The sequence below is a fragment of the Cherax quadricarinatus genome, chromosome 22 (genome assembly GCF_038502225.1).
Source record: "Cherax quadricarinatus isolate ZL_2023a chromosome 22, ASM3850222v1, whole genome shotgun sequence".
In the NCBI taxonomy this organism is placed as follows: Eukaryota; Metazoa; Arthropoda; class Malacostraca; order Decapoda; family Parastacidae; genus Cherax; species Cherax quadricarinatus.
In genome coordinates, this window is record NC_091313.1 from 19,558,683 (window position 1) to 19,584,706 (window position 26,024).

The 26,024-nt window shown below is 38.4% G+C and overlaps 1 protein-coding gene across 1 annotated transcript; it reads right to left on the reverse strand.

The window, feature by feature from the left end:
• Positions 1-312: 312 nt before the first annotated feature.
• On the reverse strand, positions 313-26,024 carry mRpL53 (mitochondrial ribosomal protein L53). Its single transcript, XM_053778190.2, has 3 exons — positions 25,835-26,024; positions 2,506-2,618; positions 313-1,443 (listed from the first exon to the last, which is right to left on the reverse strand). Exons 1-3 carry the CDS (start codon positions 25,984-25,986, stop codon positions 1,289-1,291), a joined length of 420 nt encoding a protein of 139 aa, XP_053634165.1. The 5' UTR covers positions 25,987-26,024; the 3' UTR covers positions 313-1,288.

Here is a 26,024-nt window from a genome sequence, read left to right on the forward strand (position 1 = left end):
TATTATTATTATTATAATCAAAAAGAAGCACTAAGCCACAAGGACTATACAGTATTCAGGATTGAATAAATAACAAAAAAGAAGAATAATGTGGAGTGACTCCAGGGGTGAAGACTACATGTTATGAGAGTAGTCATTTTCAATGAATGCATAAAGGATGTATGGTATACCATATTATCTGAGAAGGTAGGAAAACTGAAGAGAAAACAAGTAGGTGAATATCATAAAAGATTTACAGCCAAATGATTTACACAAAGTGCCAAAGAGGGTCGAGTGGAACATAGTGGCTGGGGAAAAAAAATGAAATTACAATTTTGCAAATAATATGTATTTCACAAAAAGTCTGTTTCATGGCTTAAATATTAGTGATGTTTTGCTTCTCATTGCTTTAACGGTACCAATTTCCAGTGGCAACACTGATTGTGAAAAGTTAGTTATAAATCTGATCTGAATATCTTTAGCTTCTCATCACCCATTTTTCTTTTTCACAATACTTTTTCCATCCTTTTTAGAATCAAGTGACTTCAGTGTAAATTTATACATTTTATACTCAAATACATGAATATACCTAGCATACATATGGTACACAAAGATTCTTAATAAAAAACAAAAGGCTTTAATTTTATTTGCACCTGCTAATGCAAACCTACATAATTAAAAAATAATAATCTTATTTATCAGGATTACTGATGAGGTTCCATGTTAAAGCTGCCATCCCTTTCATTTGTAGTGATGGTTCTTACATCCCTATACAGATTTTAATTTCAGGTGCCCCTGGTTAGTTTGCTACATTAGAACAATTATGCCATGACTCAATAAACCAATGGTAGTGACAGAAATACAGCAGTTGGTTCACATAATTTACACAAAAATTATAATTAATGAGACAAAGATTAAAAGATATGCCTAGCTTTACTCATGACAGCAACTAAAGTCAATCCAGTTTCCTCATTCTACAGGCTTTAAGGTAATAAACCTTGATGCAATTATTGTTATGATAAGTGTGGCAGCTGTAAAGCAACCAGCAAATATATACCAAGTTTCTTCATCAAAAACATCAGTAAAGGCTGGCACACTGTCATACACCTTGTTTACAAGGCTGAGGGTGGCTTCATATTTGCGCTGAGCCTGGGTTGACATGATGATCTGGGTAATGCTTTATTCTGTCTTAAACAGATCAAGAATTCTGGATAGCCCACTTTTCCTTGATGTTTCTTTGAAGTCTAACAATGGTGATTAAAAGTTCCTTAAATCACATATATACAGGGAATTCTTTTATTCAGGCTTATTATCTTTTCATTTGGAATTTTGCTAGTTTTCCCTTTGGTAAATCTTCAGATGCTGCTTCAGCTTTAACTTGGCTGCTTACTAATGCATTGAAACTATGAAGTACTTCTAAGGGCTGAAGATGCTTAGCTTGATAGAGCAATGTTTTTCCATCCACTGAAATAAAAGATTATTACATTAATGGTGCTTGATTCATACAAGTTTTAAGCTTTCTTGCAAGTATAATAATTTTAATTATTATAACTCAAAGTAATGAATACACATATGGCAATTTAGAATTTTTTAAATTATGATAAGGCGACAAGCAAATTTAGAGAAAATATAAAAGCAATACAGTATGTCTGAAAAGGAGAAATCTGAATAATAATAATCACTGAAAGTGCTAACCCCAAAACTGTTATTGGGTTTATCACGGAAGAATAGAACACAGATCAAAGGATGAGCACAACAGATATTAACCTAAGACACAGAGCAATTAGAGGAACAAGACACAGAGCAATTAGAGGAACAAGGGGATAACTGAAGACAGCAATTAAAGGTGATGAATAAAAAGTTTCAGATAAAGACTTCAGACTATTAATTAAGCACTTTTCTGCAAATACAGTACTGTACAATAATATAAATGGTATTCTCTAAGATGAGAATTGAAAAGCACAGTTGGGTATGGGGAAAAAAATACAAAATACTTAGATAATCAGGGCAATTAATCAAAACATTGTGAACAATGAACAGCCTGGCAAACTTTGCATACTAAAGCACTGTGGCCCAGCCATGACTTACCATGGAGGAGCCTGGTATGCCCAATGCACAACTGTGAAATGACAATTTCCCGTAAGTGCCAACAATGGATTAATCCATTGTTGGCACTTATGAGAGACACTAAACCCATAGAGATCATACATCACCTGAGAAATAGGAGGTAATCAGGCTTGATCTAATAGGAAAAAAGCTAATTCCTTGGATCAAGAGCATTTCATCAACATCAGTTTAACCGTTTCCTCTTGAGGGTGACCAAAAGCCCAAGTGAGGCTTTATAGGAAACTTGTACTCGCCTAGTTGTGGTTGCAGGGGTCAAGTCTCAGCTCCTGGTTCCCCGCCGCCTTGTGTTAGTACAGTGAAGTAAGAGCATGACAGTTCAATTCCCACATAATTCCTCCCTCATCAAACAGTACATTTATTAACGATACAAATTGTACTTAACTATATATTTCAACCTACCAAGATCGACTTCAACAGTAGGATCAGCTCTTGTTGACACTATTTTAGTTTTCAATACGCAGTTCAGATTAGTCTCACGAACTCTCTCCAGGTAAAAGTAGTTCAGCAAGTTCCTGCAAAATATAAATAAATAAATAACTAAATAAATTAATTTATATATATATATATATATATATATATATATATATATATATATATATATATATATATATATATATATATATATATATATATATATATATATATATATATATATATATATATATATATATATATATATATATATATATATATATATATATATATATATATATATATATATATATATATATATATATATATATATATATATATATATATATATATATATATATATATATATATATATATATATATATATATATATATATATATATATATATATATATATATATATATATATATATATATATATATATATATATATATATATATATATATATATATATATATATATATATATATATATATATATATATATATATATATATATATATATATATATATATATATATATATATATATATATATATATAGTAGGTTGGTAGACAGCAACCACCCAGGGAAGTACTACCGTCCTGCCAGATGACTGTGAAACAGAAACCTGTAACTGTTTTGCATGATGGTAGGATTGCTGGTTTCTTTTTCTGTCTCATAAACACGCTAGATAACAGGGATATCTTGCTACTCCTACTTACACTTTGGTCACACTTCACAGACACGCACATGCATATATATATATACATACATCTAGGTTTTTCTCCTTTTTCTAAATAGCTCTTGTTCTTCTTTATTTCTTCTATTGTCCATGGGGAAGTGGAAAAGAATCTTTCCTCCATAAGCCATGCGTGTCGTATGAGGCGACTAAAATGCCGGGAGCAATGGGCTAGTAACCCCTTCTCCTGTAGACAGTTACTAAAAAAGAGAAGAAGAAAAACTTTATAAAACTGGGATGCTTAAATGTGCGTGGATGTAGTGCGGATGACAACAAACAGATGATTGCTGATGTTATAAATGAAAAGAAGTTGGATGTCCTGGCCCTAAGCGAAACAAAGCTGAAGGGGGTAGGGGAGTTTTGGTGGGGGGAAATAAATGGGATTAAATCTGGAGTATCTGAGAGAGTTAGAGCAAAGGAAGGGGTAGCAGTAATGTTGAATGATCAGTTATGGAAGGAGAAAAGAGAATATGAATGTGTAAATGCAAGAATTATGTGGATTAAAGTAAAGGTTGGATGCGAGAAGTGGGTCATAATAAGCGTGTATGCACATGGAGAAGAGAGGAATGCAGAGGAGAGAGAGATTTTGGGAGATGTTAAGTGAATGTATAGGAGCCTTTGAACCAAGTGAGAGAGTAATTGTGGTAGGGGACCTGAATGCTAAAGTAGGAGAAACTTTTAGAGAGGGTGTGGTAGGTAAGTTTGGGGTGCCAGGTGTAAATGATAATGGGAGCCCTTTGATTGAACTTTGTATAGAAAGGGGTTTAGTTATAGGTAATACATATTTTAAGAAAAAGAGGATAAATAAGTATACAAGATATGATGTAGGGCAAAATGACAGTAGTTTGTTGGATTATGTATTGGTAGATAAAAGACTGTTGAGTAGACTTCAGGATGTACATGTTTATAGAGGGGCCACAGATATATCAGATCACTTTCTAGTTGTAGCTACACTGAGAGTAAAAGGTAGATGGGATACAAGGAGAATAGAAGCATCAGGGAAGAGAGAGGTGAAGGTTTATAAACTAAAAGAGGCAGTTAGGGTAAGATATAAACAGCTATTGGAGGATAGATGGGCAAATGAGAGCATAGGCAATGGGGTCGAATAGGTATGGGGTAGGTTTAAAAATGTAGTGTTAGAGTGTTCAGCAGAAGTTTGTGGTTACAGGAAAGTGGGTGCGGGAGGGAAGAGGAGCGATTGGTGGAATGATGATGTAAAGAGAGTAGTAAGGAAGAAAAAGTTAGCATATGAGAAGTTTTTACAAAGTAGAAGTGATGCAAGGAGGGAAGAGTATATGGAGAAAAAGAGAGAGGTTAAGAGAGTGGTGAAGCAATGTAAAAAGAGAGCAAATGAGAGAGTGGGTGAGATGTTATCAACAAATTTTGTTGAAAATAAGAAAAAGTTTTGGAGTGAGATTAACAAGTTAAGGAAGCCTAGAGAACAAATGGATTTGTCAGTTAAAAATAGGAGAGGAGAGTTATTAAATGGAGAGTTAGAGGTATTGGGAAGATGGAGGGAATATTTTGAGGAATTGTTAAATGTTGATGAAGATAGGGAAGCTGTGATTTCGTGTATAGGGCAAGGAGGAATAACATCTTGCAGGAGTGAGGAAGAGCCAGTTGTGAGTGTGGAGGAAGTTCGTGAGGCACTAGGTAAAATGAAAGGGGGTAAGGCAGCCGGGATTGATGGGATAAAGATAGAAATGTTAAAAGCAGGTGGGGATATAGTTTTGGAGTGGTTGGTGCAATTATTTAATAAATGTATGGAAGAGGGTAAGGTACCTAGGGATTGGCAGAGAGCATGCATAGTTCCTTTGTATAAAGGCAAAGGGGATAAAAGAGAGTGCAAAAATTATAGGGGGATAAGTCTGTTGAGTATACCTGGTAAAGTGTATGGTAGAGTTATTATTGAAAGAATTAAGAGTAAGACGGAGAATAGGATAGCAGATGAACAAGGAGGCTTTAGGAAAGGTAGGGGGTGTGTGGACCAGGTGTTTACAGTGAAACACATAAGTGAACAGTATTTAGATAAGGCTAAAGAGGTCTTTGTGGCATTTATGGATTTGGAAAAGGCATATGACAGGGTGGATAGGGGGGCAATGTGGCAGATGTTGCAGGTGTATGGTGTAGGAGGTAGGTTACTGAAAGCAGTGAAGAGTTTTTATGAGGATAGTGAGGCTCAAGTTAGAGTATGTAGGAAAGAGGGAAATTATTTCCCAGTAAAAGTAGGCCTTAGACAAGGATGTGTGATGTCACCGTGGTTGTTTAATATATTTATAGATGGGGTTGTAAGAGAAGTGAATGCGAGGGTCTTGGCAAGAGGCGTGGAGTTAAAAGATAAAGAATCACACACAAAGTGGGAGTTGTCACAGTTGCTCTTTGCTGATGACACTGTGCTCTTGGGAGATTCTGAAGAGAAGTTGCAGAGATTGGTGGATGAATTTGGTAGGGTGTGCAAAAGAAGAAAATTAAAGGTGAATACAGGAAAGAGTAAGGTTATGAGGATAACAAAAAGATTAGGTGATGAAAGATTGGATATCAGATTGGAGGGAGAGAGTATGGAGGAGGTGAATGTATTCAGATATTTGGGAGTGGACGTGTCAGTGGATGGGTCTATGAAAGATGAAGTGAATCATAGAATTGATGAGGGGAAAAGGGTGAGTGGTGCACTTAGGAGTCTGTGGAGACAAAGAACTTTGTCCTTGGAGGCAAAGAGGGGAATGTATGAGAGTATAGTTTTACCAACGCTCTTATATGGGTGTGAAGCATGGGTGATGAATGTTGCAGCGAGGAGAAGGCTGGAGGCAGTGGAGATGTCATGTCTGAGGGCAATGTGTGGTGTGAATATAATGCAGAGAATTCGTAGTTTGGAAGTTAGGAGGAGGTGCGGGATTACCAAAACTGTTGTCCAGAGGGCTGAGGAAGGGTTGTTGAGGTGGTTCGGACATGTAGAGAGAATGGAGCGAAACAGAATGACTTCAAGAGTGTATCAGTCTGTAGTGGAAGGAAGGCGGGGTAGGGGTCGGCCTAGGAAAGGTTGGAGGGAGGGGGTAAAAGAGGTTTTGTGTGCGAGGGGCTTGGACTTCCAGCAGGCATGCATGAGCGTGTTTGATAGGAGTGAATGGAGACAAATGGTTTTCAATACTTGACGTGCTGTTGGAGTGTGAGCAAAGTAACATTTATGAAGGGGTTCAGGGAAACCGGCAGGCCGGACTTGAGTCCTGGAGATGGGAAGTACAGTGCCTGCACTCTGAAGGAGGGGTGTAAATGTTGCAGTTTAAAAACTGTAGTGTAAAGCACCCTTCTGGCAAGACAGTGATGGAGTGAATGATGGTGAAAGTTTTTCTTTTTCGGGCCACCCTGCCTTGGTGGGAATCGGCCAGTGTGATAATAATAAAATATATATATATATATATATATATATATATATATATATATATATATATATATATATATATATATATATATATATATATATATATAGTTAGTGATAAAATATATGGATAAAATATAGTGAGTGTAAAATGAAAGCCTGTAATTGTTTTACATGATGGTAGGATTGCTGGTGTCTTTGTCTGTCTCGTAAATATGCAAGATTACAGGTACGTCTACTTACACTTAGGTCACACTACACATACATGTACATGTTTAGTTATACACACTCATCTGAGTTTTCTTTGATTTTATCTTAATAGTTCTTGGTCTTATTACTTTTCCTTTTATGTCTATGGGAAAGTGGAATAAGAATCTTAAGATAAGATTTCGTTCGGATTTTTAACCCCGGAGGGTTAGCCACCCAGGATAACCCAAGAAAGTCAGTGCGTCATCGAGGACTGTCTAACTTATTTCCATTGGGGTCCTCAATCTTGTCCCCCAGGATGCGACCCACACCAGTCGACTAACACTCAGGTACCTATTTGCTGCTAGGTGAACAGGACAATAGGTGTAAGGAAACGTGTCGAAATGTTTCCACCCGCCAGGAATCGAACCCAGGCCCTCCGTGTGCGAGGCGGGAGCTTTAGTCAACTAAAATGCCGGGAATAATAATAATTACGAAAAAGAAAAAGAAGAAAATTGTCAAAGGGGGAAGTCTGAATGTGCATGGATGTTGTGCAAATGATAAGAAAGAAATGATTGTGGATGTTATGAATGAGAAGCTGGATGTCCTGGCTTTAAGTGAAACAAAGCTGAAGGGGGTTGGAGAGTTTCAGTGGAGAGGAATATATGGGATTAGGTCAGGGGTTTCAAATAGAGCTAGAGCTAAAGAAGGAGTAGCAATAATGTTGAAGGATAAGTTATGGCAGGAAAAGAGGGACTATAAATGTATTAATTCAAGGATTATGTGGAGTAAAATAAAGGCTGGATGTGAAAAGTGGGTTATAGTAAGAGTATATGCACCTGGAGAAGAGAGAAGTGTAGAGGAGAGAGAGATTTTGGGAAATGTTGAGTGAATGCATGGGGAGTTTTGAACCAAGTGTGAGAGTAATGGTGGTTGGGGATTTCAATGCTAAAGTGGGCAAAAATGTTGTGGAGGTAGTAGGTAAATTTTGGGTGCCAAGGAGTAAATGAAAATGGGGAGCCTTTAATTGAGCTATGTGTAGAAAGAGGTTTGGTAATAAGTAATACATATTTTATGAAGAAGAGGATAAATAAATATACAAGGTATGATATAGCACGTAATGAAAGTAGTTTGTTAGATTATGTATTGGTGGATAAAAGGTTGATGGGTAGTCTCCAGGATGTACACGTTTATATAGGGGCAACTGATATATCGGATCATTATTTAGTTGTAGCTACAGTTAGAGTAAGAGGTAGATGGGAAAAAGAGGAAAATGGCAACAACAAGCAAGAGGGAGGTGAAAGTGTATAAACTAAGGGAGGAGGAAGTTCGGGTGAGATATAAGCAAATATTGGCAGAAAGGTGGGCTGGTGCAAGAATGAGTAGTGGGGGGGGGGGTTGAAGAGGGTTGGAATAGTTTAAAAATGCAGTATTAGAATGTGGGGCAGAAGTTTGTGGTTATAGGAGGGTGGGTGCAGGAGGAAAGAGGAGTGATTGGTGGAATGATGAAGTAAAGGGTGTGATAAAAGAGAAAAAGATAGCTTATGAGAAGTTTTTACAAAGCAGAAGTGTTATAAGAAGAGTAGAGTATATGGAGAGTAAAAGAAAGGTGAAGAGAGTGATGAGAGAGTGCAAAAGGAGAGCAGATGACAGAGTGGGAGAGGCACTGTCAAGAAATTTTAATGAAAATAAGAAAAAAATTTTAGAGTGAGTAAAGCAAGTTAAGAAAGCCTAGAGAATGAATGGATTTGTCAGTAAAACAGTTGGGGAGTTAGTAGATGGGGAGATGGAGGTTTTGGGTAGATGGCGAGAATATTTTGAGGAACTTTTAAATGTCAACGAAGAAAGGGAAACGGTAATTTCATGCACTGGCCAGGGAGGTATGCCATCTTTTAGGAGCGAAGAAGAACAGGATGTGAGTGTGGGGGAGGTGCGTGAGGCATTACGTAGAATGAAAGGGGGTAAAGCAGCTGGAACTGACGGAATCATGACAGAAATGTTAATAGCGGGGGGGATATAGTGCTGGAGTGGTTGGTATTTTTGTTTAATAAATGTATGAAAGAGGGGAAAGTATCTAGGGATTGGCAGAGAGCATGTATAGTCCCTTTATATAAATGGAAGGGGGACAAAAGAGATAGTAAACTTATTCCTCTATAATTTTTACAGAGTATACCAGGAAAAGTGTACTGTACAGTAGGGTTATAACTGAAAGAATTAGAGGTAAGACAGAATGTAGGATTGCGGATGAGCAAGGAGGTTTCTGAGTGGGTAGGGGATGTGTAGATCAAGTGTTTACATTAAAGCATATATGTGAACAGTATTTAGATAAAGGTAGGGAAGTTTTTATTTCATTTATGGATTTAGAAAAGGCATATGATAGAGTGGACAGGGGAGCAACGTGGCAGATGTTGCAAGTATATGGAATAGGTGGTAAGTTACTAAATGATGTAAAGAGTTTTTATGAGGATAGTGAGGCTCAGGTAAGGGTGTGTAGAAGAGAGGGAGACTACTTCCCAGTAAAAGTAGGTCTTAGACAGGGATGTGTAATGTCATCATGGTTGTTTAATATATTTATAGATGGGGTTGTAAAAGAAGTAAATGCTAGGGTGTTCAGGAGAGGGGTGGGATTAAATTATGGGGAATCAAATACAAAATGGGAATTGACAGAGTTGCTTTTTGCTGATGATACTGTGCTTATGGGAGACTCGAAAGAAAAATTGCAAAGGTTAGTGGATGAGTTTGTGTGTGTGTGTAAAGGTAGAAAGTTGAAAGTGAACATAGAAAAGAGTAAGGTGATGAGGGTATCAAATGATTTAAATAAAGAAAAATTGGATATCAAATTAGGGAGGAGTATGGAAGAAGTGAATGTTTTCAGATACTCTGGAGTTGACATGTCAGTGGATGGATTTATGAAGGATGAGGCGAATCATAGAACTGATGAGGGAAAAAGGGCGAGTGGTGCGTTGAGGTATATGTGGAGACAAAAAACGTTATCTATGGAGGCAAAGAAGGGAATGTATGAAAGTATAATAATACCAACACTCTTATATGGGTGTGAAGCTTAGGTTGTAAATTCTGCAGCGAGGAGGCGGTTGAAGGCAGTGGAGATGTCCTGTCTAAGGGCAATGTGTGATGTAAATATTATGCAGAAAATTCGGAGTGTGGAAATTAGGAGAAGGTGTGGAGTTAATAAAAGTATTAGTCAGAGGGCTGAAAAGGTGGTTTGGTCATTTAGAGAGAATGGATCAAAGTAGAATGACATGGAGAGTGTATAAATCTGTAGAGGAAGGAAGGCGGGGTATGGGTCGTCCTCGAAAGGGTTGGAGGGAGGGGGTAAAGGAGGTTTCGTAAGAGAGGGGCTTGGACTTCCAGCAAGCATGCGTGAGCGTGTTAGATAGGAGTGAATGGAGACGAATGGTATTTGGGACCTGACAAGCTGTTGGAGTGTGAGCAGGGTAATATTTAGTGAAGGGATTCAGGGAAAGCGGTTATTTTATATAGCCGGACTTGAGTACGTACTGGACTTGGGAAGTACAATGCATGCACTTTAAAGGAGGGGTTTGGGATATTGGCAGTTTGGAGGGATATGTTGTGTATCTTTATACATGGTATAAACCTTGGTAATAAATACCGACAAGTTGGTTTAGAAAGACACGTAAGCATACACTATAACATATTTATTAGAAAACGTTTCGGTCCTGGGACCTTGATCACTTCTGTGATCAAGGTCCCAGGACCGAAATGTTTTCTAATAAATATGTTATAGTGTATGCTTACGTGTCTTTCTAAACCATCTTTATACATATATGCTTCTAAACTGTTGTGTCCTGGGCACCTCTGCAAAAAGTGATTATGTATGAGCAAGGTGAAAGTGTTGAATGATGATGAAAGTATTTTCTTTTGGGGGATTCTTTCTTTCTTTTTGGGACACCCTGCCTTGGTGGGAGACGGTGAACTTGTTAAATACTACATATACATATACATGTATATATATATGTATATGGGTGTGAAGCATGGGTGATGAATGTTGCAGCGAGGAGAAGGCTGAAGGCAATGGAGATGTCATGTCTGAGGGCAATGTGTGGTGTGAATATAATGCAGAGAATTCGTAGTTTGGAAGTTAGGAGGAGGTGCGGAATTACCAAAACTGTTGTCCAGAGGGCTGAGGAAGGGTTGTCGAGGTGGTTCGGACATGTAGAGAGAATGGAGCAAAACAGAATGACTTCAAGAGTGTATCAGTCTGTAGTGGAAGGAAGGCGGGGTGGGGGTCAGCCTAGGAAAGGTTGGAGGGAGGGGGTAAAGGAGGTTTTGTGTGAGAGGGGCTTGGACTTCCAGCAGGCATGCGTGAGCGTGTTTGATAGGAGTGAATGGAGACAAATGGTTTTTAATACTTGACGTGCTGTTGGAGTGTGAGCAAAGTAACATTTATGAAGGGGTTCAGGGAAACCGGCAGGCCGGACTTGAGTCCTGGAGATGGGAAGTACAGTGCCTGCACTCTGAAGGAGGGGTGTTAATGTTGCAGTTTAAAAACTGTAGTGTAAAGCACCCTTCTGGCAAGACAGTGATGGAATGAATGATGGTGAAAGTTTTTTTTTCGGGCCACTCTGCCTTGGTGGGAATCGGCCAGTGTGATAATAAAAAAAAAAACGTATATATATATATATATATATATATATATATATATATATATATATATATATATATATATAAACATCCTTTATATCATTAATGGTATTTGTATTGGTAGGAATAGCTAAGACTTGAGAAATTCTGTAGGATACTATATACATTGTTGTTCTTTCAACAAACTAGCTGTATCCCACCGAGGCAGGGTAACCCGAAAAGAAAAACAAAAGTTTCTCTTTTTAAATTTAATAATGCATAAAGAAGATGGGGTTACTAGCCCTTTGCTCCTGGCACATCAGTCACTTCTTATGACATGCATGGCTAATGGAGGAAGAATTCTGTTCCATTTCCCATGGAAATAAGAGGAAATAACAAAAGCTAGCAAGAAAACAGAAGAAAATCCAGAGGGGTGTGTACAATACATGCTTGTACATGCACGTGTAGTGTGACCTAAGTGTAAGAAGAAGTAGTAAGACGTACCCGAAATCACACTTATTTATGACAGAAAAAAAGACAACAGCAATCCTACCGTCATAAGAACATAAGAAAGAAGGAACACTGCAACAGGCCTACTGACCCATGCGGAGCAGGTCCATATCCCCCCCCCCAGATTAGACCAATGACCCCCCCCCCAGAATTAGCCCAATGACCCACCCAGTCTGGTCACCTCCACTCAAGGATGGAGCACTGCACCAGACCCAGCAGCACAAGCTAGTCAGGTTCAACTCACACCCACTCATGTATCCATCTAACCTATTTTTAAAACTACACAACGTATTAGCCTGAATAACAGTACTCGGGAGTTTGTTCCACTCATCCACAACTCTATTACCAAACCAGTGCTTTCCTATATCCTTCCTGAATCTGAATTTTTCCAACTTGAAACCATTGCTGCGAGTCCTGTCTTGGCTGGAAATTTTCAGCATGATATTTACATCCCCTTTATTTATTCCTGTTTTCCATTTATACACCTCGATCATATCCCCACTAATTCTACGCCTTTCGAGAGAGTGCAGATTCAGGCCCTCAGTCTATCCTCATAGCGAAGATTTCTGATACATGGGATCATCTTTGTCATCCTCCTCTGTACATTTTCCAGAGCATTTATATCCATTCTGTAATATGGTGATCAGAACTGAGCAGCATAGTCTAAATGAGGCCTAACCAAGGATATATAGAGTTGAAGAACAACCTGAGGACTTCTATTATTTATACTTCTAGATATGAAGCCAAGAATTCTGATAGCTTTATTGCGAACACTAATGCACTGTTGTCTTATCATGTAAAACAATTACAGACTTCTGTTTTACACTCACTTGGCAGGATGGTAGTACCTCCCTGGGTGGTTGCTGTCTACCAACCTATTACCTAGACACTATATAGCTGCAGTCTCTAAATATTGATAAGTACAGTAATGTATTTTCTAACAAAGGGCTGTACATATTTCGGAGAAAAATAGTGAATTCCTGGCACACAATGAAGATAACAATAGTGGTGAACCATGATACTGCACAGTACAATAAACCCTCGAAATAACAGACTTTTACATTATATCAAGGGTTTACTGTACTTATGTTAATCCAGTCGATACCATATACAAATTTTAATTAAAACTGAGAATGGAGTGAGACATTAAGTTCAAATTTAATTTGAATTTGAAACTTAACTTCTAAGGAGAATGAACAACTAAATAAGAAAGTAATGATGTAATAAGGATTGGAGATACAATTTCCATACATTTTGAAAAATTAAGGAACATGGTGTAATTTGTAACTTGAAGGAAGAGTAAAATAAACCCAATAAAGAGCGGAGGTGCCATTGGCACAACATCAATGAGAACACTGTATCAACATCTGTGATCCCAGACTATTCAACATCTTACCAGAAGATATCAGTAACACTGCTGGGACAAGTGTAAAAGTCTTCAAGAGGAAGCTAAGCAAGTACTATCTCCAACAAGTACAGGATTAACCAGGCTGTGTTGGATATGTATATGTGAACCAATGGGCTGCAGCTTGGTTGACCAAGCAAGAATCGAACAAGCCTGGCCCTTTGCCAGGCTCTGAGAGTAGAAAATCCTCTTGAAACTCATCAAAGGTATACAACCTGTCCTCACTTAGCAAAGACAGTGGAACCTCTACTTACGAGTTTAATCCGTTCTGTGACCTTGCTTGCATCTGGATTTGCTCGTTTGCAGAGTCAATTTTCCTCATTTAAATTAACTGAAATTAAATTAATCTGTTCCCATGGAATTCCAGGCATGACAAAATACTTCAATAATTTCCCTAATATCAACTCTACGGCTTACGTACTCATCTATCACAATTCATCTGATATAATAAACTATATAAATAACAGAGAAACCTGATATATACTCTAGAATGAATAAAATATGTCATTCGTGTAGTGGTAATGGCAGCGTCAGCGGCGGACGAGAGTTTGGAGACAGGACAAAATACCTTTTGAATAATTTCACTAATATCAACTCTACGGCTTATTTATCTATCACAATTCATCTAATATTACATAATAAACGATATAAATGAATAGAAACCTGATAGTATATACTCTACAATGAATAAAATATGTCATTATGTGACAAGTGGAGGCAGCCACAACTGCTCCCACACTGCTGTGGTAATCACTGCCATCTGGAGAGTTCACCTGGAGAGAGTTCCGGGGGTCAACGCCCCCACAGCCCGGTCTGTGACCAGGCCTCCTGGTGGATCAGAGCCTGATCAACCAGGCTGTTACTGCTGGCTGCACGCAATCCAACGTACAAGCCACAGCCTGGCTGGTCAGGTACCGACTTTAGGTGCTTGTCCAGTGCCTGCTTGAAGACAGCCAGGGGTCTATTGGTAATCCCCCTTATGTATGCTGGGAGGCAGTTGAACAGTCTTGGGCCCCTGACACTTATTGTATTGTCTCTAAACGTGCTAGTGACACTCCTGCTTTTCATTGGGGGGATGCTGCATCGTCTGCTGAGTCTTTTGCTTTCGTTGCGAGTGATTTTCATGTGCAAGTTCAGTACTAGTCCCTCTAGGATTTTCCAGGTGTATTTTTTTTTTTTTTCAACAAGTCGGCCGTCTCCCACCGAGGCAGGGTGACCCAAAAAAAAGAAAGAAAATCCCCAAAAAGAAAACACTTTCATCATCATTCAACACTTTCACCACACTCACACATTATCACTGCTTTTGCAGAGGTGCTCAGAATACAACAGTTTAGAAGCATATACGTATAGAGATACACAACATATCCCTCCAAACTGCCAATATCCCAAACCCCTCCTTTAAAGTGCAGGCATTGTACTTCCCATTTCCAGGACTCAAGTCCAACTATATGAAAATAACCGGTTTCCCTTCCAGGTGTATATAATCATGTATCTCTCCTGCCTGCATTCCAGGGATTACAGGTTCAGGAACTTCAAGTGCTCCCAGTAATTGAGGTGTTTTATCTCCATTATGTGCACCATGAAGGTTCTCTGTACATTTTCTAGGTCAGCAATTTCACCTGCCTTGAAAAGTGCTGTTAGTGTGCAGCAATATTCTAGCCTAGATAGAACGAGCGACCTGAAGAGTGTCATCATAGGCTTGGCATCCCTAGTTTTGAAGGTTCTCATTATCCATCCTATCATTTTTCTAGCAGATGCGATTGGTACAATGTTATGGTCCTTGAAGGTGAATCCTCCGACATGATCACTCCCAGGTCTTTGACATTGATTTTTCGCTCTATTTTGTGGCCGGAATTTGTTTTGTACTCTGATGAAGTTTTAATTTCCTCATGTTTACCATATCAGAGTAATTGAAATATCTCATCGCTGAACTTCATACTGTTTTCTGCAGCCCATTGAAAGATTTGGTTGATGTCCGCCTGGAGCCTTGCAGGCATAATCACAGATAATACCACAGACCACTACCCTACTTTCCTCATAACAACTCTTGGTAAATTACCCCAAGACACTACTAAAGTCACCTTCAGACTTCACAATGAGGCAGCCATTAATAACTTCACAACAGCAGTAACAAACATTGACTGGCACACTGAGCTAGAAATCTATACAGATATTGACGAATGTATTAATAATTTTCTAAAAAAGACCCAATACCTCTATAACAAGCACTGCCCTAAAAAAAACTAAACAGATGACAGCTAAGAGACTGAACAGTCCCTGGCTAACACCCAGCATTCTCAAATCCATAAATACAAAACATCTATACGAAAAACAGTACAGAATGGGTCACATAACCAGAGACCAAACAAAACGTTACTCATCTATCCTAACCAGCCTGATAAGAAGGGCAAAAAAATTGTATTATGAGAACAGATTATCCAACTTACGAGGTGATATAAAAAAGACCTGGAAAACCCTATCAGAAATTCTAGGAACAAAAAAGATATCACGAAATGGCGAAATAAAATTAGCAAAATCAGATGAACCCCAACTCCCACCAACAGAAACAGCAAACAGACTCAATGATTTCTTCTCCACTATAGGACAAAACCTTGCCAATAAAATCCCAAGCTCAGATACCCCACCAAATGACTACCTCAGTGGCAACTACCCGAACACACTGTTCCTAGCTCCGACTAACCCATACGAAGTTTCCCTTATTATCAACACACTAAAAAACAAGGCAGGAGATTTAAATACCTTACCACCCTTTATATACAAAAAAGTGTCACAAGTGCTATCTGCAATCATTGCAACACTCTTTAACAAATCCATTGAATCCTCCACCTTCCCTACAGTTCTCAAAATAGCAAGGGTCACCCCGATCCATAAAGGAGGAGACCAAACAGAGTTGAATAACTATAGGCCAATATCCAACTTACACCCTCTCTCAAAAATCTTCGAAAAATTAATTCATAAACGAATCTACTACCTCATCTCCCAAAACATACTCAACCCCTGCCAATTTGGATTCAGGCCTAAGAAAAATACTAATGATGCTATTATACACATGCTAGAACATATATACACTGCAATAGAGAAAAAAGAAGTCCCACTGGGGATCTTCATTGACTTACGTAAAGCTTTTGATACAGTTGACCATGACTTGCTCCACATAAAATTGTCACACTATGGTATACCTCAAGTCATACCTCAGCAACAGAAGCCAATACGTGTACACAAATGGGGCAAACTCTTCCGCACAACCAATTACAGTTGGTCTCCCACAGGGAAGTGTCCTAGGCCCTCTTCTCTTTCTCCTATACATAAATGACCTACCAAATGCTTCGCAATTACTCAAACCCACACTATTTGCAGATGACACTACATATGTCTTCTCTCACCCGAGCCCAGTCATGCTAGCCAATACTGTAAATACCGAATTACAGAAAATATCTACCTGGATGAGGACTAACAAACTTACACTAAACATTCACAAAACCTACTTCATTCAGTTTGGTAACAGAGCTATAGATGTCCCTCTTAACATAATGATAAACGGATCACCTATCACAAAGCTAACAGAGGGAAAATTCTTAGGAATCCACCTTGATAATAGACTCAAATTTCATACACATATACAACAAATTTCTAAGAAAATTTCCAAGACAGTAGGCATACTATCGAAGATACGGTACTATGTTCCACAGTCAGCCCTCCTGGCCCTATATCACTCTTATTTATCCCTATCTCACCTATGGAATTTGTGCATGGGGCTCAACAATTAACCATCTCAGACCACTAATTACACAACAAAAGGCTGCAGTCAGAATGATATCAGAATGATAACAAATTCCCACTACAGGCAGCACACTCCACCAATACAGTGGACCCCCGCATAACGATGGCATCGCATAGCGATTTTTCCGCATAACGATTACTTTTATCGCAAAATTTTTGCCCCGCATACCGATTAAAAACCCGCATACCGATTTTCGTCCGAGACGCGTCCAATGTGCCCTCACATGTGCCGGCCGTCCCATTGTTTACCAGCCAGCCTCCGCGGTAACATCCAAGCATACACTCGGAATATTTCGTATTATTACAGTGTTTTCGGTGGTGTTTCTGGAAAATAAGTGACCATGGGCCCCAAGAAAGCTTCTAGTGCCAACCCTGTGGTAAAAAGGGTGAGAATTAGTATGGAAATTAAGAAAGATTTTGAAGGGTTTGGGGCTAACCCTGAGAAGCCTATGCCAGTTGTGGAATCCATTGTGCCTACTTCAAAGATTAAGGAAATGTGTGCAGAGTGGTTTGAACTGCAAACCTTTATAGATGAAAATCACCCTGACACAGCTGTTGCAAGCCGTGCTTGTGACTATTTCAATGACAATGTTATGGCCCATTTTAGGAAAGTCTTGAAGAAACGGGAGGTACAGAGCTCTATGGACAGATTTGTTGTGCGACAGAGGTCCAGTGACTCTGAAGCTGGTCCTAGTGGCATTAAAAGAAGAAGGGAAGTAACCCCAGAAAAGGACTTGCTACCTCAAGTCCTAATGGAAGGGGATTCCCCTTCTAAACAGTAAGAAGATAATGCTCTCCCCTCCTCCCATCCCATCAATCATCACCAGATCTTCAATAAAAGTAAGTGTCATGTAATTGTGCATGCCTTTTTCAGTTTGTGTGTATTAAAATTAACATTTCATGTGGTAAAAAAAAATTTTTTTCATACTTTTGGGCGTCTTGCACGGATTAATTTTATTTCCATTATTTCTTATGGGGAAAATTAATTCGCATAACGATTATTTCGCATAACGATGAGCCCTCTTGCACGGATTAAAATCGTTAACCGGGGGTCCACTGTATTCAAAACACTAAACCTACTCACCATACAAAACATCCATACTTATTACTGCACCTATTACATACATAGAACACTTAACTCTGATGTTAACCCTCCCCTCAAACATCTCCTTGCCAACCTCAACAGAACACATGACCATAACACAAGGCACAGATCACTCTTTGATGTTCCTCGTGTCCATCTCACGCTATGCAAAAACTCAATGCACATAAAAGGCCCTAAAATCTGGAATTCATTACCTGTAAATATAAAAGAAACACTACCTGTTTATAAATTCAAGTCTCTTCTCAAAGATCACTTACTCACCCAAAACCAAATAAATACTGAATAAATGAACCTTATGAATTGTTTATCTTAAATGTTTCTCACAATTATATCACATAAAAATGTTAAACCTAAAATCTAATCTAACTTTGTTATCCTTTAAATACACTACCTAACAGAATACTCCATTCTACTGAATGTACAGCAATGCATGCAACCATATGACCTGTCTTTGTAATACTCATTTGTGCTTTATTGTTATCTGTTTACAATAATGTTTTATCACTGATTACATCATTGCTTAGTTAATCTTAACCCTTTGACTGTCGCGGCCGTATATATACGTTTTACGAGGTGCCGTGTTTGACGTATATATACTCATAAATTCTAGCGGCTTCAAATCAAGTAGGAGAAAGCTGGTAGGCCCACATGTGAGAGAATGGGTCTGTGTGGTCAGTGTGCACCATATAAAAAAAATCCTGGAGCACGCAGTGCATAATGAGAAAAAAAAAACTCCGACCGTTTTTTTTTAATTAACCCTTTGAGGGTTTTCGTCGTACTAGTACGTCTTACGCGTAGGGGTTTTTGACGTACTAGTACTCATAAATTTAAGCAGCCTCAAATCTAGTGGGAGAAAGCTTGTAGGCCTTCATATGAAAGAATGGGTCTATGTGGTCAGTGTGCACAGTCTAAAAAAAATCCTGCAGCACACAGTGCATAATGAGAAAAAAAAAACTTTGACCATTTTTTTTTAATAAATCAGCGACTTTGCAGTGTATTTTCGTATGGTATTTATTGTTGTATTCTAGTTTTCTTGGTCTCATTTTATAGAATGGAAGACATATTACAGAAATTGAGATGATTTTGACTGGTTTTACAAAGAAAGGTGCCTTGAAATTGAGCTCAAAGTAGCAGAAATGTTCGATTTTTACCAAACTTCAAAAGTAAACAAATCGTGCCAAGCGTGCAATACACGTCAACTGGTGAGTCTAATATTCTTTCACAAGTGCACCAATAATATTTATACCATTTTTTACACTAATGCAGTAGTCTGCATAACAGTAAATCTTATATTTTTTGTGAAAATAAAAATTCAATGTGGAAAGCAAAAGAATATAAGAGGGGCCTTGAGACGTGACTAATGACCAGAGGAAATGTCATTTTAGTGCCAGGAATGTCTTTCTTGTTTATTCTGGACCCTATTCGGAAATTGGCATCTTTTGAAATTTGTGTGAAATTGGCAAAATTGCTAAATTCTGACCACTGTACTGGATAGTTGAATTTCATAAATGAGTGGTTTCTTGCACCCATTCGATAGAAAAAATGGAGTTCTAGTGAAATATTCATGTTTTTTGTCGACTAGTACAGTGAAATTGGCCGAAAATGGGGCTCAAAGTGGGCAAAATCGCCGATGCGTAAACATCTCCGAGACCGCTAACTTTGCGAGAGCATAATTCCGTAAGTTTTCTATCAAATTTCAAACTTTTGGTGTCTTTATGATCGGGAAAAGATTCTCTATCTTTTCATAAGAGAAAATAATTTTTTTTTTTTTTTAAATTTGGCCGACCCTGAGAACGAGTTTCGGAGAGGGCCTGTCGACCCTCAAAGGGTTTAAATGCCGACTTTGTGGTCTATTTTCGTATAGTATTTATGGTTGTATTCTCGTTTTCTTGGTCTCATTTGATAGAATGGAAAACATATTACAGAAATAGAGGTGATTTTGATTGATTTTACTATAAAAAGAACCTAGAAATGGAGCTCAATGTTCAAAAGTAAACAAATGATGCCATTGTCCAATAAATGTCCAACTAGCCATTCTAATATGCAGTCATGAATGGGTTGATGTTATTTATACAGTTATTACAGCATTGCAGTAGTCTGCATAATAGTAAGTCTAATATTTTTTGTTTGAATAAAAATTCAAAATAGAAAGCAAGAGTAATATCAGAAGGGCCTGGAGACATGACTGATGAACAAAGAAAATGTTATTTTAGAGCCAGGAATGTCTGCATTGTTCATTCTGGACCTTATTTTGAAATTGTCATATTTTTTAGTTTTCGTGAAATTGGCCAAATTGCAAATTTCTGACCACATTATTAGGTAGTTGAAATCAGTAAATGGGCAGTTTCTTGTATTCAATCGATAGAAAAAATGAAGTTCTAAAGAAATATCTATGAGTTTGGGGGACTGGAACAATGGAATTAGCCGAAAATAGGGCTCAAAGTGGGCGAAATCGCCGATTTGTAAACAGCGCCGAGGTCGCTAACTTCGCGAGAGCATAATTCCGTCAATTTTCCATCAAATTTCGTTTTTTTGGTGTCATTACAATCGGGAAAAGATTCTCTATCATTTCATAAGAAATTTTTTTTTTTTTTTTTTTTAAATTTTGCGACACCAGGAGACACCTCAGGATTGGGGGTTGCAACAGTCAAAGGGTTAAGTTAATTTTAAGCCTGCCCGTAATGCTATGCATACAAGTGGCTTTGGCATGCTGCTCTTACCTGTATTTTTTTGTACCTCTGTATGTATGTTCAAATTATAAAATAAAATAAATAAATAAAAATAATAAAATAAATAAAAAAAATATTATACAATTATTATAAGTATTATTATTTTTACACTATAAATAATTTGTAATTTTTATTCACACAAAAAATAGAAGATTTACGGTTATGTAGACTACTGCATTATTGTAATACATAATTGTATAAATAATGTCAACCCATTCATGACTGCATATTGGAATGGACAGTGACATCATTTGTTTACTCTTGAACATTACCAAAGAATCGAACATTTCTGCTACTTTTCATCGTGAAACCAATCAAATTTATATCTATTTCTGTAATATATCTTCCATTCTATCAAATGAGACCAAAAAAACGAGAATACAACCATAAAAACCATGAGAAAATATCACTAAGGCGCAGCTAATGGCTGAGACGTGAACTCCATTATTTATGGTCCGATTTCTTTCATTTTCGGTGTACGTTAAGAATCATCTTTCCATCATACATTGCCTAAGTTTCAGTAAGATAGTAAAACAAACAAATGAGATCCAATTCCCTAGATCAAGAGCAAGAGCCCCTCACCAGCATCAAGGAACCTCCCTTGATGCCTGCTTGCTTATGGAAATTTCGCTCGCATATGGAAGCAAAAAATCGACCGAGTGACTGCTCATATTTGGAAAAACTCGCACGTGGATGCGCTCACAAGTGGAGGTGCCACTGTACTCGTTTACCGATGCCTCAGACTTACAATGGTCTCTCTGACCAGTATGCATACCTAAATAATGTATATATATTAAGAGCTGATTTCCTCTTGTCTGTTTACTACATGTATACAGCAAGGACATTATGGTTGGTATTATTACTTAGTATTTTTAGGGATTTGCATAAGGACATTATGTACAGTGGACCCTCAACCAGCGATGGCATCGATTAACAATAAATCTGACTAGCAATACATTTTAACGCAAAAATTTTGCCTCGACTAGTGCTTAAAAACCCGACCAGTGCTATTTGTTCCATACGAGAAGCGTCCACTTTGGCCTGAGCGCGCCTCACTTGTCCCGTGGGTGCCAGTGTTTACAAGACAGCCACCGCGGTCGCTTCCAAACATACAACTGGAACATTTCATATTATCACAGCCTTTGTAGTGATTGCACCTGCAAAATAAAGTCACCATGGGCCCCAAGAAAGCTTCTAGTGCCAACCCTACAGCAAAAAGGGTGAGAATTACTATGGAGATGAAGAAAGAGATCATTGCTAAGTATGAAAGTGGAGTGCGTGTCTCTGAGCTGGTCAGGTTGTATAATAAACCCCAATCAACCATCGCTACTATTGTGGGCAAGAAAATGGCAATCAAGGAAGCTGTTCTTGCCAAAGGTGCAACTATGTTTTTGAAACTGAGATCGCAAGTGGTAGAAGATGTTGAGAGACTCTTATTGGCGTGGATAAACGGGAAACAGATAGCAGGAGATAGCATCTCTCAAGCGATCATATGTGAAAAGGCTAGGAAGTTGCATGACGATTTAATTAAAAAAAATGCCAGCAACTAGTGATGTGAGTGAATTTAAGGCCAGCAAAGGTTGGTTTGAGAGATTTAAGAAGCGTAGTGGCATTCATAGTGTGATAAGGCATGGTGAGGCTGCTAGTTCGGACCACAAAGCGGCTGAAAAATATGTGCAGGAATTCAAGGAGTACATAGACAGTGAAGGACTGAAACCTGAACAAGTGTTTAATTGTGACGAAACAGGCCTGTTTTGGAAGAAAATGCCAAGCAGGACGTACATTACTCAGGAGGAAAAGGCACTCCCAGGACATAAGCCTATGAAAGACAGGCTTACTCTGTTGATGTGTGCCAATGCTAGTGGTGATTGCAAAGTGAAGCCTTTATTGGTGTATCGCTCTGAAACTCCCAAGAGTGTTCAGGAAAAACAATGTCGTCAAGGCTAATTTGTGTGTGCTGTGGAGGGCAAACAGTAAGGCATGGGTCACTAGGGACTTTTTCTATGACTAGTTACACCATGCATTTGCCCCCAATGTGAAAAATTACCTAATTGAAAAGAAATTAGACCTTAAGTGCCTCCTGGTATTAGACAATGCTCCTGGTCATCCTTCAGACTTGGCAGAGCGACTTTCTAGGGACATGAGCTTCATTAAGGTGAAGTTTTTGCCTCCTAATACCACTCCTCTCCTGCAGCCCATGGACCAGCAGGTCATTTCCAACTTCAAGAAACTGTACACAAAAGCTATGTTTGAAAGGTGCTTTGTAGTGACCTCTGAAACTCAACTGACTCTAAGAGAGTTTTGGAAAGATCATTTTACCATCCTCAATTGTGTAAACATTATAGGTAAGGCTTGGGAGGAAGTGACTAAGAGGACCTTAAACTCTGCTTGGAAAAAACTGTGGCCAGAATGTGTAGACAAAAGGGATTTTGAAGGGCTTGAGGCTAACCCTGAGAATCCTTTGCCAGTTGAGGAATCCACTGTGGCATTGGGGAAGTCCTTGGGGTTGGAGGTTAGTGGGGAGGATGTGGAAGAGCTGGTGGAGGAGGACAATGAAGAACTAACCACTGATGAGCTGCTAGATCATCTTGAACAGCAAGAGGGCAGACCTGAGGAAACTGCTTCGGAGGAGGGGATAGAGAAATTGAAGAAGTTGCCTACTTCTAAGATTAAGGAAATGTGTGCAAAGTGGCTTGAAGTGCAAACCTTTTTTGATGAAAATCACCCTGACACAGCTACTGCAAGCCGTGTTGGCAACCTGTGCACTGACAATGTTGTGAACCACTTTAGGAAAGTCATAAAGGAACGAGAGGTACAGGTATCTATGGAGAGATATGTTGTGCGACAGAGGTCCAGTGACTCTGAAGGGAAGTAACCCCAGAAAAAGACTTGCTACCTCAAGTGCTAATGGAAGGGGATTCCCCTTCTAAACATTAAGAAGATCAACAGTCTCCCCTCCTCCCATCCCATCAATTGTGGTGGCCCGGTGGCCTGGTGGCTAAAGCTCCCGCTTCACACACGGAGGGCCCGGGTTCGATTCCCGGCGGGTGGAAACATTTCGACACGTTTCCTTACACCTGTTGTCCTGTTCACCTAGCAGCAAATAGGTACCTGGGTGTTAGTCGACTGGTGTGGGTCGCATCCTGGGGGACAAGATTTAGGACCCCAATGGAAATAAGTTAGACAGTCCTCGATGACGCACTGACTTTCTTGGGTTATCCTGGGTGGCTAACCCTCCGGGGTTAAAAATCCGAACGAAATCTTATCTTATCTTAATCATCACCAGATCTTCAATAAAGGTAAGTGTCATGTAACTGTGCATGTCTTCTTCAGTTTGTATGTATTAAAATTAATATTTCATGTGCGTAAAATTTTTTTTTTTTCAATACTTTGGGGTGTCTTGCACGGATTAATTTGATTTCCATTATTTCTTATGGGGAAAATTAACTTGCCTAACGATTATTTCGATTAACGATGAGCTCTCAGGAATGGATTAATATCGCTGGTTGAGGATCCACTGTATGTCATTATTATTCAGTAGTTTACATTTTACACTACATACAACCTATTTATGTCATGGAATACACATTCCTTGTGCAAATTATTACGTTGGGAGAGATTAGTGAAAACAGTACAGTGTACAGTTATTTTGATTGCAGAGCACGTCCAAGCCGATCAACACTTAGTACCGAGTTGTGTCACAATTATACAATTATATTTTATACAAATCCCAGTTGCATAAGTAAGCTATTATACTTGTACTGTTCATGATTCATGACAACAAGTTACTATGTCAAACACATTTCGAAATCTGTAGTTCTTTTATCTGCTTTTTTCTTTCTACCCCCACATATTTTATCATATACTGCCATCCCTGCTTTCAGACATGGCTGTTTAACATAGAATTTCACACAGTATTATCTTTGTTCTTAATTCCTTATATCCTAGGTAATTTACACTATGTATGATAATTGTACCTATGTGTATCTTTGCCTAAATAAACTTAAATTGTATTGTATTGTAACTTCATAAACTAGTACGTACCTCCCAACCTTTTATAACTAGACAATTCTAATTTTTAGTTCATAATCTTTTCACCTGTATCTTTTTAAAGTTTGTATTAATACCAGGTATTGAACCATCACAAAATAAAAAATAAAACTATAGATTTTAAGAATAAACTAGGTTTTCCCTGAAATTATGAACCTATTATATATTTTGACTGTCCATTAATTTAAAAAAAAAAATACAGGAATTGTATTTGTATTGTACAGTGTAAAGAAAGGCAGGCCAGTTGCTTACTTAAGTCTGACTGATTGCTACTTCACACACTGAGGTCTGTGGTTCGATTTCCTGTACGGGTGGAAACATTAGGAGTGTTTCCTTAAGATACCCGTGTCCATGATCTCTTATTATTAAATTGGTACCTGGGTGTTAGTCGACTGGTGTATTTTTATTATTATTATTATCAAAAAGAGGAGCTAAACCTACAAGGATCATACAACGCCGGGCGACTGTAGGTTGCATCCTGGGGACAAAATTTACCTAATATTCCCGAAATGCTTTCTATATAGTATTATGTCACTGATATCTGCCAGGCCTTTATATATTGTACATATGTATTATTATTATTATTATTATTATGCTGTTATTTACAGGTTGGGTTAGGCTGTTTGTTACATTTACACAACATAAAACAATGTCTATGACAAAACTAACCTAATATTGGGCATTTCTAGGAAGAATTATGGCCAAACTCACATAAGGACCAGATCTCCGTAATTACCCTAAATAAACACTATTACGTTGTAAGCACTAAGGTGCCCAACACTGCCACAGCACAACGGGTTTCTACACTCTGTACCTTACAACGACTCCATTTTCACTCAGGGGATCGAAGGTAAAGGTGATCTTCTTCACGGGTTTGAGGTTCAAGAGTTGAGACTGCTTGCCAAGTGCAGAGTAGAGCCCGGCACTCCTAGTGAAGGCACCAACGTGTATGTAAGGCAGTGCCATATTGAATTTCTCTTCTCTTGTTCTCCCCCCATTCCACC

What these genes read in the sequence shown, in the direction of transcription:
- mRpL53 (XM_053778190.2), bottom strand. Translation starts at nt 25,986, where the DNA reads ATGGCACTGCCTTACATACACGTTGGTGCCTTCACTAGGAGTGCCGGG. An exon ending in GAAAATGGAGTCGTTGTAAG is followed by an intron (nt 2,619 to 25,834) that starts GTACAGAGTGTA and finishes TATATTTTGCAG; the next exon opens with GAACTTGCTGAACTACTTTT. An exon ending in TACTGTTGAAGTCGATCTTG is followed by an intron (nt 1,444 to 2,505) that starts GTAGGTTGAAAT and finishes CTTTTATTTCAG; the next exon opens with TGGATGGAAAAACATTGCTC.